Source organism: Corvus hawaiiensis, chromosome 26 (genome assembly GCF_020740725.1).
Source record: "Corvus hawaiiensis isolate bCorHaw1 chromosome 26, bCorHaw1.pri.cur, whole genome shotgun sequence".
NCBI classification, from domain to species: domain Eukaryota; kingdom Metazoa; phylum Chordata; class Aves; order Passeriformes; family Corvidae; genus Corvus; species Corvus hawaiiensis.
This window is the reverse complement of record NC_063238.1, coordinates 45,835,131-45,847,569: the sequence shown is the minus strand read 5'-3', so window position 1 is coordinate 45,847,569 and position 12,439 is coordinate 45,835,131. Positions and strand designations below refer to the sequence as shown.

At 53.8% G+C, this 12,439-nt stretch overlaps 1 protein-coding gene across 25 annotated transcripts in view; it reads right to left on the bottom strand.

Annotated features, from left to right (window-relative positions):
- Positions 1 to 8,373, bottom strand: part of SCRIB (scribble planar cell polarity protein) — a 98,592-nt gene extending 90,219 nt beyond the window's left edge. For 10 of the 25 annotated variants that reach the window (XM_048329242.1, XM_048329249.1, XM_048329256.1 and 7 more), the window contains exon 1: positions 8,149 to 8,371. In XM_048329242.1, coding sequence (XP_048185199.1) covers positions 8,149 to 8,310 — 162 coding nt within the window. In that variant the 5' untranslated portion in view covers positions 8,311 to 8,371. Of the gene's footprint in view, positions 1 to 8,148 lie in introns of all 25 variants that reach the window. The other 15 variants (XM_048329251.1, XM_048329252.1, XM_048329260.1 and 12 more) reach the window with 4 other exon arrangements.
- Positions 8,374 to 12,439: the final 4,066 nt, after the last annotated feature.

Here is a 12,439-nt window from a genome sequence, read left to right as displayed (position 1 = left end):
CCTTCAGAGGGGCCAGGGCAGCAACTGCTGCCCAGCACACAGCGAGGACACAACTAGGAGCAGGGAGGAATCTCTGGTCCAGGTGAAACAACAAACCAACCCAGGCCCCCAGAAAGGCAATCCCGAGCCAGAATTAAATCAAGACACCACAATTAGCATCCCATTGCTTCGAAGGCCTGGGAAGTGATCGATGCTCTCAGACCGATCTTCAACACGAGGCACCAGTAGACTATGGCTGTGTGAGGAGAGGGGCCCCGACCACAATTACAGCCTCCACCTTGGTCTGTGCGGTGGGATGGGGCAAGTCAGAAGGACCAGAAATCCCTGCAGCAGGCTCAGGGCATTCAGGGGCATTTTCCATTGAAGTACTGGAATATATGAAATAATCATGGCATTTAGTGCTATGGTTAGTTGACAAAATGGTGTTCAGTCAAAGGCAAGATTCGATCTTGAAGGTCTTTTCCAACCTCAATGATTCTGTGATTCTACTGCAAAAGCATTAATCTGGAGAGACCTGTGGAGATATTTCATGGGAGAGCATCCTGGGTACAGGTGAAGCAGCCAAATCCAGCACACCACAAGTACTACCCAAGGACCTCTGCCCCTTTCTGATTTGCCCTACAGTTTAGGACTTCTCACCCCAGCCTCTCCCTGGCATACCAGCACCTCAGGAATCACCTTCTCCTGTTCAGCCAAAGGACACCATCTACTTCTAAACCATCTTCTCAGCAGAGGGTCAACTTGCAGTTACAGAAAGTAATTGACTGATCTGTAATGCCACAGCCATTAACAAAGGGAACAATGCCAAAAGTTGTACTATACAATAACCTGTTGAAATTGTTTCCAATTGGATTGTGTTTTCCTGAGGCAGAAATCATAAGTAAGTTTATCCAGCACAGGGAGGCACCATAGAACAACAAAAAAACCCCAACAAACCAGGTCTAACCCTGATACCAGGAATCCAAGTCAAGGCAATAAGACCAAGACCGGTAACTGGTGCAAAGTAGGGGACTCAGTGGCAGACTGTACCCTTGGGGTGCAGGAAAGCACATCTGGGGGACTGGAGAAGTCTTGAAGAAGAGTTAAGTGTCTCTGAGTGGAAGGACACAGACCCAAACATCTCCTCTGAGCAGGAAGAGCACAAGGAAGGAGGTGCTGGAGCAGCTCCCAGGGAAACAGCCCAGACACAGACCAGTAAATGCCCTGAACCAGGAATGGAACAAGGAGTTGGAGCCCATAGAGATGCTGTGATGCCACATCCTCTGCTCAGCACAGAGCATCCTTTCCATCCATCACACTCACCACTGCCTCAGCCAAGTTCCTGCCAGGGAGATGGCAAAACAGTGTTCCAAAATGCAGGAAACACACAGAACACGTCAGAGGAGACCTGAAGAGGTTAACCCAGCCCTGCCTCTACCTCCAACCATCAATGAATTAACCCTTCCTGGCAGACACTCAGCAGCATCCAAAGGGAACTGGAGACACGTGTGAGGTGCAGGCAGGGCCTCTGCAATGTCACATTCAGGCTTCAGAGACAGTGTCAGGAGCACCAGCAAGGCTTAGGCAACTGACACAGGGAAGCATCAGCAAGCAACAGCAGGAACCCCAAAGGGGCCAACCAAGCTGGCAGTGATGCACCCACAGACAGGGCAGGTGTTAAATCACCCAACAGAGAGCTACAGAGAGGTTTATAACAACCTGGGAAAGACTGAGCAGGAGCTTCCACCGCTGACCTCCCCACAAGTACCACACCAGTGCCAAGGAAGGTCTGGTGAGAGGCAGAGCCATTCCAACCACGGCCACCTGAATTTTCATGAACTTTTTACGCCACTAAAGCTCTCTGCTGCCCAGCTGCCTCTGTACCTCGCTATTCCACGCACCTGAACCTCCTCCAAGAGCCAAGCTGCTGGGGAGACCCAGGCTGGACAGCACACCCACGCCTGTCCCACACAGAGCTGAACACACCTCGGAGCTCAGGGAAGTGAATATTAACAGTCACTTCCCATTCACAGACCCCAAGCGTAAACTCCATCTGCGCGCCTCTCTCCTGTTCCCTGTTTGTGTATCCAAGAATTGTATGTCCAGGAGTTTTATCAGCTCTTTTCTCTGTGACTGAGCCTTTATTTGGCTGCTGCCACCCCCAGCATAGATCCCACACCTCCGCTGTCACCATGGGAGGATGCAGGGGACATGGCCTACGCTTATTCTAACTTCTGGGCAGCAGCAATCCAGAACACATGGCTTTTGGAGAGACAAACACATCCAGCTGTCCCATTAACCCACAGGGTTCCTGAGGTCCTCCAAAGCATGGAGAGCCATGCCAGCTCTGCACACCAGTCTCACAACCAGCAAGCGAAACCAGTTTGTTGGCTGGTTTTGCTAAACAAATGCAGCTGTAGCTTTGACACAGCCTGGGATGGAAAGAAGCACATCCAGAGCAAGAGGAGGTGCCCTCTGCACATCAAGCCTTGACAGGCTCCAAGGCTGGCTCCACACAGTGAGCCACGGAGGATTCCCGGCTCCCTGACTTTCTCAGGGAAGGGCTATTAGTACAGAGAGATTAAAAGGAGAAGCTTTACTCTTCCATGGAAGTAAATAAAACCCAAGATCCTCCTTACAGCCCTCAGATGCCAGGAAATTAAAAGCTGCTCTTAATTAGCTTTGTGAGGCCCCATTTTGCTTTGGGAAAGCAGCAACCATGGCCTTGAGCTTCACCCTGGTGCAGTGGGATCCTAGCTCCGGACATAGGACATGGATGCTCTCGCCCCAGGCCACAGCAGCCAAACAGGAGGAACTGCTGAAACCCAGCCAGTTTCAAAGGGCCTTGCCATGATGCAAACAGCAACAAGCCCAAACAGGGAAGGACCTGCCCTGGACAGAAATGGGCTCCTCTCCTCAGTGTCCGTCTCCCACAATTTCCAGTGCAAGTGGTTATCAGCTCACTGAGCAGCGGGAAGAGTGTTTTCTGCACGGGGCTCAGTTTGCCATGAGAGCTGTAGTGAGGAAAAAGCAAAGCAGTGGAACTGCAGCCCCTACATTTGAAATGCCGGGGGCTTCCCTCTTCAGCACCACTGCTAAAACTCTTGGGACCACAGCCAGCCCTTGGGTTTCCTCTCTGTGCTGCCCACAGCCTGCCCACAGCCTCAGACACCTCCAGCCCCAGTATTCCCCCAGGAGGTGTCCATTGGCCTGTCCCTGTGCACACCCATGCTGACACACGAGAGCTCTGAGGTCTCCTCCCTCTGCACAGACTTGTTCAGGATTTCAATTCCTACTCAGCTCCACCCTCTTGTCCTCCTACACCAGGCCCTACCAGCTCTGCTCCACCCAGGTCTCCTCCAACCTCCCTTTTGCCTCCCCATACTCCAAACCAAAGCACTCCTCCAAAAGCACACCAAGAGTCTCTGGATCCTTCTGGGCTGTGACTGGCTCTGTCGTCTGCCACCTCCAAGTGCTCCAAATTCCACACTGTGTTCATTCCTTCCTGGTGAGACCTGTGCTTCTCAAGTGCTGACGGAGTGGCCTGGATGACTTAGGTGTTAGGCAGCTCTGATGCAGTGATTAAGCCAGCTGTATTTCCAAAACCTACACCCCCAATGCAGGATCTGCTCTCCACCGTGCTCCTGCCAATACCCTGTAGCTACCACTCTCTGCAAGATAGGTATAGCAGAAGTCAGCACGGAGCAAGTAATTTCCACCTCTGGAATTCAGACACCCTCGTGGAAAGCACAGGCAACTTATCAAAGGGAATTTATAATTTTTCATTAAATCATGTGGTATCACCCTGGCAGCAAATCCCTGCAATGGGGCAGCAGATGCTCCCACACAGATTTAATCAATCCCTTCAAACAGCCCAAGCAGAGCCACCCTAAGGGGAAATTTAGGCTCAAAACAGGCAAGTTTCCACAAGGGACAAGCGACAAAGAAGCAAGAGCAGATAGAAGAGTACCCAGCACTACAGGATGGAGAGAAACACAGGTTCACTTCCACAACTGGGAAGGGAGAAGTGAGGAGAAAGCACAGTAGTGTCACTCGGCAATCCCAGGACATGGGCAGAGCATCCCATCAGATCTGGAGCAGAGCAGCAGCACAAAGGGCACTCTGGAAATTCTGCAGAGGAAAATGGTGCCACAGAAAGAGCAAGAGACTCCATGTTTCTGGAACGGGTGGAATAAGGACACATAAAAGCCCATCTGAAAAACCCAGCTGGTGCTGGGTAAGAAACCCCTCAGAAGAGGAACCATATAAACTCAGGTATTTTCAGGAGAGTTGTTTGATCTTTCCAAAAGCCATCCCTCCAATCCTTTCACCCCAAAAATCATCTCCACAGAGAAGTCTTCCCTAAAATCCCTGCTTGAGCCCTCAAACACAAACTTGCTGCCCAAGGCTGTAAATGTTCTCTCATTCCCACTTTTCTGACAGATCTTCACAGGCACATCTCTGTGTCCTTTAGACTTTCTCCCATGGAATGGGCATGTGCAGCCCTGTTCTGTGAAACAAGCAAACTGCCCTTTCTCCACCTTACCTCATGGAAAGCACAAACCCTCCTCCCAGGGTCTCTTTCCCACAAAAGCCTTGTTACCATGAAGGGCTCCTCACATGGAAAACATCCCCCTGACCCAACCAAAGACCTTGCCCACCACCATCCCTCAGGGGCAGTGTGTGCCTAAACCCAGTGTTCCCACCTTCCCTCTTCCTGGTGGAAGGCCAGTTTATTTTCAATTTTCATCACCATATCCACCTCATACTACACAGATTCCTACTCCTGCCTTATGTATCTGTCCCTACCAACAGCAACATCCTTCCAGCAGTGACCTGCGTGCCTGGGACCAAACACACCTTGGCACTGCTCAGGGAAGCACTGCGAACACAAACCTTCAAGACACACAGAGTCAAACCTAAGGTGGATCAAACCTGCTTTCTTGTTCTACCAACTGCATACCTCCTCCTCCTCCTCCTCACACACCTTTGGACCAACCATGGCACCAGCCACAGGGAACCTGGAGGGGCTGGAAAGGGGAAACACAGTGGGGCGCGAGTCTGCTTTCTCTGCCCAATGTGTCTCCAAGGCTCAGCACCTCTGGCATCCCCAAAGTCCCTGGCTGTTCTCAGGAGCAGCAGCACTCAGGACTGCTCTGCTTGTCTCCCTTCTTGTCCACAGCGGCAGGCACCTGATGTTCAGCTGTCATGTGAGGGCATTTAGGTTTGGCTGGGGATGGGCTGACACCTGGCATGGCCAGAGAAAGCCCTCAGCAGCTCCAGACAGGGGTTGAGAAGGAAGAGTGTGAGTACAGCAAGTCCAAAGCCAAACTCCCTCCAAGTCTCTCCCAGGACACGCAGTGCAAACACACAATGGTGTCTGCAGATCCTCATTTTTGGTGGTTTTCTCCTTCGTGAACTGCTCCACTTCTCTCCTGAGCTCATGTTAACTCAAAGCCCTGTTATGTCATGTGCCAAGTGGTTCTGCAGCTCAGTTAAACTACATTTTGCATGAAAAATGATTTAATTTGCTCTGAACTGAGCCCTTTTTCGTTTCACTCAATGCTCTCCTGCAAGCAGCGGCAGCAGTCAGTTGCTCCCTGTCCACCCTCTCTGGGCCATCATTTACACTCTAGGCCTCTGCCATCAGATGGGGAATGGCTCTACCTTTTACTGCCTTTCCCAGACAGATGAAGGCATCCTGAGAGCGTTCACTTCCCTTGTGCAAAAGCTGTTATATATTGGGTCTGGTTACACCGTTTGCTGCTCCCCATTCTCTGTCCCTCTCCTGATTTACTTCATCTCCTTGAGACCAGGGGATCAGGACCTCACTGTTCTGTTCAATTTGTTCTTCTAATAATTCTTTGCCAGAAGACTCCAAAAGGGGAACTCAAACGCCAGAGAGGAGCCTGTGAGCCCAGGACAGGTCATGGCAAGAACCCTGATGCTCCAGGCCGAACAGATGCCACAGTTAAGTGAAACAGAAGCTCTTTGGAAGGTACAAAGGGCACACACAGAGCACCTGCGATCACAGGAAGGATTGTGTCCACACCATCACAGGCTAAGTAAAATGTCAGTATAAAATTTGCATTTATAATCCAAAAGATGCTCTTCCAAGCTCACAAACCCCGGGTTGTCCCAGTTCCAAGGGGTTCCATGTAGCACAAGGCTGGGCTGTGACTGTTCAGCAGGATACATGAAGCTGAGAGCACAGGGACCAGCAGGTTTTCCACGGGTGTCGCAATCACTCTCCTCTGCAGACGGGACTGACACCCATTCCCACGTCCCAGCCTGCCCATAACACACATTTCCCAGTAGTTTGGGAAATCTTCCCACCTAAAGTACAACAAGATGCTGAGCTACCTGACAGAAGAGCAGAGAGTATCACACTGGTGTCTCCAGACCTAAACAACCTCACAACTCAATCCCACAGGCAGCCGAGCTCACCAGGATTCAGGAAGAGACAAGCAGGAAAGACAAACAGAACCCAAAAATACCAGAGCAAGAACTGCTGCTTCCAGACAAGAGAATCTGCTTGGGCGGGGATGCGTCAACTGTATGTTTTAACAAAACTGAACCAAACTACTTTGGTCTGAATCAAAACCAAGTTTCTGGTTTGTAAGGGTTTTTTTTTTTCTACATTTAATGATAAATTCCATAACATGTCAGTAATCCAATAAAAAACTTGAAAGCTAATGACCTACTTCTCAATTTTTTTAATAAACAGGCAACTCAGCCTATATTCTCTGAAGACCATCTCTCCAAACACACTGCAGTCAAACACCTTCTCTCTCTGGCACAGGCAGAACTTAAATAACTTTAAAAAAATCATACAGTCTCCACAGGGGATACACGATAAAACTTCCTCTGGAATATCCCACAGCCCAGTACCTCCCAAGAGGCAGGTTCAAATTCCCATCTGCAGCATCCTGTGTACCAGATTACCAGGCAGAATGGGAGCATCACGGCTTGGGTTCCAGCTGCATGGTACTTCAGGACACAAACACAAGAGCTCATCCCATCCCAGCACCCTGCCCTGCAAAAGCAAAGCCTTGGGAGTCAGGAGATCCTGGGCCAAGCTGGCAGTGGAGCAGATGTCCAGTCCTCTGCTTCTGCAGAGATCACGGTGGCGTGGAACAGCACACGGAGGGCTTCTCCTGGTGTTCCCTGTGTGGAGAGCTCTGCGGCTGAACAGAATGGCAACAGAAGCTGCAAGTGCAGGCTGGAGCCCCAGATCAAGGAATGATTTGGGATAGAAGGGATCTTAAAGACCATCCAGTCCCACCCCCGCTTCCATAGGCAAGGACACCTTCCACTGTCTCAAGCTGCTCCAAGCCCCATCCAACCAGACCTTGGGCACTTCCAGGAAGGGGGCAGCCACAGCTTCTCTGGGAAACCTGTGCCAGGGCCATGCCACCCTTCAGGAAAGAATTTTTTCCCAATAACCCTTTTAACTCTGCTCTCTGGCAGTGGGAAGCCATTCCCCCTTGTCCCGTCCCTCCAGGCCCTTGTCCAAAGTCCCTCTCCATCTCTCCTGAAGCCCCTTTAGGCAACAGAAAGGGCTCTAAGGTCTCCCCAGAGCTTCTCTTCTCGAGGCCAAACACCAAACACCCACCCCCAGCTCTCGCAGCCTGTCTTCACGGCAGAGATGCTCCAGCCCTTGGAGCATCCCTGTAGCCCTACGATCATAACTATAAAGCAGTTCTATCGCTTTTAATTAACTTACTCGACACTTTTTGCAGCTTACTGATTAAACCAGAGGTTTTTTTAATTCATGCTGTGCTTCGCTTGGCAGTGACTGTCACAGGACTGATGACTCGGATAAAGCGATCTCCCCGCGGGCAGGGGACCCCTTTATCCCGCTAATCGAGCAGCCGACATGCCCCTCACAGCGGAGGGGCTCCTCCTCAGCCACGGTCTCGGCCCGTGGTGGTCGCACCGCGCCCGCCGGTCCCCGCGGGGCGCACGGACTCCCCGCGGCCGCTGCTCCGCGGCACAAGCGCCCGGCCCCGGCCCCCTGAACACGGGGAGGGCGCCGGGCTCAGCGGAGGCCGCTCGGCGAGCGGGACCGCGCAGGCCGGGGCAGCGCTCGGGCGGGCCGGAGCGGCCGCGGCCGGGCCGAGCCGCGCTCCGGGAGCCGTGGGGCGGCAGTGCCGGTCGGGGGCTCACCTTGGGCAGCTCGCGGAGCTGATTGGCGTCCAGCAGCAGCTCTTCGAGCGAGCGGCTGTAGCGGTAGATCTCCTCGGGCACGGCCTGCAACGAGCAGTGCCGCCGGTCCAGCGCCTCCACGTGCCGGTTGCAGCGCCAGAGCGGCGGCATGCAGCGCAGCATCGCGCCGGGCCGGGCCGGGCCGAGCCGGCCGGGATCGCCCGGGCCGGGCCGGGATAGGACGGGCCGGGCCTGCGGGAGCGCCCGGATGTGCGGGGGCCGGGCCGGGCTGCGCCGAGCGGCGGCCGCGCTCCCGCTGCGGCAGCGCCCCCGCTCCGCTCCGCTCCCTCCGCCCTGGCCTGGAGCTGCTCCCGGTGCCGCTCCCGGACTGCGCCCGGGGCCGCGCCGCCCTCCGCGGGTGTCCCTGGGAAACGGAGTCCCTGGGAAATGGAGTCCGCTCCCGCCCCGCCCCGCACGCCGCCGCCCGGCACCGCCCCGGGGGCCGGCGCCGCAGCCCTGAGATGGACCGGAGGCGCGTCCGGCAGTGGGACCATCCCCGTGGAGCCGCCAACCCCCGCCTCCCGGAAAACATCCAGGAGGAAAAACATCCCGAGAGAAGAACGAGCCCGAATGTGTTTGCACAGCGGGGTCTGGGGGTTCCCTCAGTAACTCATGGGTAGGCACAGAGACACAGACACAAACACAGGCGGACACACACGGACATGCATCACTGGCAGGTGCCAGATCTGGGGATCGGATTTAGGAAAACACATTGCAAAAAGCCCCTGCCACGGCGTGAAATTCTGTCGTGGAGCAGCATTTCTCTTGTAGAAACTTGGTGGGACCAGAGACTCTGCACAAAGGCAACCAGGAGCATGAAACAGGTCCTCGTGGATAGAGCTCAGTCAATGCTCATGCATGGAACAGGAATCGAGGACTCCTGGAGTGTGAAGCTGGAGAAAGCTCTGCCACAAGAGAAACAATGAGCAGCCGCCTCCATCCCTTCTCCCTGCACAGGGCACAACAGATGGATTAAAGCCCACACATGTCTGTTCTGGGACACAGCACCCAGGTGCTGCTTCGTGATAAAAGCCAAAATGCAAAGGGAATCATTGCCTCTGAGCTGTCCCAGGACACTGCAGTCCTCCCTGTTCTATCCCCTACTGCTTTCACAGTTTCCTGGCTGCTTTGTCACTCTTTATCTTTCCTGTCCAGTTTCTCCTCATTGAAGTTTAACCCTGCTCTATCTCTTATCCCAGCGCTGTCACATGGCCCTCAGACCGTCTCCTCTCCAGATGCAATTCTCCGTTCCAGCTCCTTTCGCCTTGCACCTAGCTCTCCACCAGCTCCTGCCATGGTTGTTTACCTCATTTCTCTCTCATTTTTCTTTCAGAGATCAGATCCTCCTTCCTCACAGTCTGACTGTGACAACTCTTCACACCCACACTTGTGCGACACTGGGCACAACCCAGGAACAGCCTGGGACACCTGGGACATCAACCCAGGGCAGGAAAGATACTGTATTTCTCAGACTGCAGAGTCAGAAATAATCCTGCAATGAGCAGAAAGTGACCAATGCCTGAGTGACACCAGAGCTTGAGGCACTGGTGAGGCACTGGTAAAACATTGGTGGGGGACTGGTCCCTGTGCAGGCAGGAGGAGGGGAAAGTTGTCCTTTCAGCTTCACCGTCCACCACAGGCAGAGGCTATGAAACTGGGAAGAAAGGAATTTATGAAGTTGTGAAATCACAGAAGGGTTTGGGTGGGAAGGGACATTGAAGCCCATCCAGTTCCATGCCCCTGCCATGGACAGGGACACCTTCCACTAGCCCAGGTTGCTCCAAGCCCTGTCCAACGTGACCTTGAACACTTCCAGGGGTGGGGCAGCCACGGCTTCTCTGGGCAACCCAGGTCAGGGTCTCCCCACCTTCACAGGGAAGGATTTCTTCTCAGTATCCCATCTCTGCCCTCTGGCAGTAGGAAGCCACTCCCCCTTGTCCTGGCATTCCATTTTTAAACATTTGGGTTTATCGAGCTTTCATTTGCCTCAACTGCAGTGTCTGTATCAGAGATATCCTGCTGTGTCTGTCACAGCAATCCTGTAATAGAGCAATCCTGCCACATGGAACACGAACCTGTGACTTCATACCAATTATTATTTCTGGGGCAGTACCTGGAGTGATGCATCAGCTGGTGTCGTGCCCTGTCATAAATCATCAAGGGAGCCAGGAAATATGGGCGTGACAGCAGGATCTGTGTGAGAGACAATGAATTGGCCATTAGGAATTAGACAGATGAAATTTAAATTTTCAGGCCAGCTCTGAGCATTTGTACAAGTATAGGATGGTCCCCTGTTTCCTATAAATGGAGGGGCAGTACAATGGAGCAAACCCATGATGCTTTGAGAATGGTTTCATTGATCTACCTAAGCCTCAGCAGAGGTGCAAGATCATGGCAGGGACAAAGACAAGAATTACAGTTCTGCATAAGGCTCAGAGGTTTGATAAAATGTGTCTCTCGAGGGAGAGCTTGCCCAGCTGCTCTCCGTTGTTTATCATCAGTCCTGGCTGCCCAGAGAGGTCCCAGATGACTGGAGATGCCAATGTGATGCCCATCCACAAGCACGGCCAGAAGGAGGGTCCAGGGAACTCCAGGCCTGCCAGCCTGACCTTGGTGCCTGGGAAGGCCACGGAACAGATCATCCCAAGTGTCATTACGCAGCATGTGCAGAACAAGCCGGGGATCAGGCCCAGCCAGTTCAGGGTTGTGACAGGCAGGTCCTGCCTGACCAACCTGATCTCCCTCTGTGACAGTGTGACCCTCTCAGTGGCTGAGGGAAAGGCTGTGGATGTGTCTGCCTGGACTCGAGTAAAGCTCTGATACCGTTTCCCACAACATTATCCTGGAGAACCTGGCTGCTCCTGGCCTGGACAGGTGCACTGTTCGATGGCTCATGGCTGGGCCCAGGGAGTGGTGGGCAATGGGGCTACATCCAGCTGGGGCCGGACACCAGTGGGATTCCCTAGGCTCAGTACCGGGGCCAGTCCTGTTCAATGTCTGTATCAATGCTCTGGACAAGGGGCTTGAGGGCACCTCAGCCAGCTCACAGAGAACACCAGGCTGGGCAGGAGCATGGATCTGCAGGAGGGCAGGAACCTCTGCAGAGGGGTTTGGAAAGGCTGGATGACCCTTTCCCAGCACTGTTGCCCTTCCCTGGACACATTCCAGCCCCTCAATGTCCTTCTTAGTTGGAATGGGCCCAAAACTGACCCAGGATTGGAGGTGACTAAACAGTGCCCAGCACAGGCCTGGCCAGGGCCTGTGGCCACACTTCAGCTGATACCAGCCAGGTCCCATTGGCCTCTTGCCCACCTGGGCACACCTGGGCTCCTGTTTAGCCACTGTCACCAGCACCTCCAGGTCCTCTTCCAGCTTTCCAGCAGCTCTGCCCTAGGCACAGGTCTCTGCAGGGGGCTGTGGTGACACAAGGGCAGGACCCAGAACCTGGCCCCAATGAACCTCATCCCCTAGGCCTTGGCCCATCAATCTGGCCTGTCCTGATCCTGTTTAGGCTCTGCAGAGCCTAAACTCAAGTTAATCAATAACTGTTGAGAACTTCAAGGGATTCTGCTGCCATAAACTCACCCAGGCAGTGAGTCTGAGCTGAGCCTGGGGACAGGGTGAGCACCGGGGGATCCCCAGGTCCTGCCACAGTCCATCCTGGGCTCTGTCCCCTCCATCTCTCCCTCCTGGTGCCCCTTGGCCCCACAGTGGGACCTTCCCTCACCCTGGTGTGTTGGGAGTGACTGAGCTGGAGCTCCTGTTCCCCTGGCAGCCCTCCCAGCTGGGCTCGGCAGCGGGACCTGGGCAGGTACCAATGACACCCCTGTGCTTTGGTGCTGCTGAGCAGGGCTGGCACTGTACCAGCATCATCTCCCCAACATTCCAGCTCCCATCTGTCAGGCCAGGGCCTTGGGAGGGGACACAGCCAGGACAGCTGACCCAGCTGACCACAGGGATAGCCCAGGGCACATGACCTTGGCTCAGATACAAAAGCTCAGAAAAGGAGGAGGAAGTGGGGGAAATTTGTTATTTGCAATATTTGCCTCCTGAAGAAATGGCTCCAAGTGCTGGAGCCCTGCTTTCTGGGAAGCGGCTGGACTTCACCTACTCATGGGAAGTAGAGAATAAAATCTTATTTTTTTGCCTTTGCTTTTGCAACCTTTTGTTTTTGCTTGTGGTTTTGCTGAATTATTTCAACCCACCACACCTGGGTGGGGGCTGAGAGGATTTATCAGGGGGTTCCTGCCCA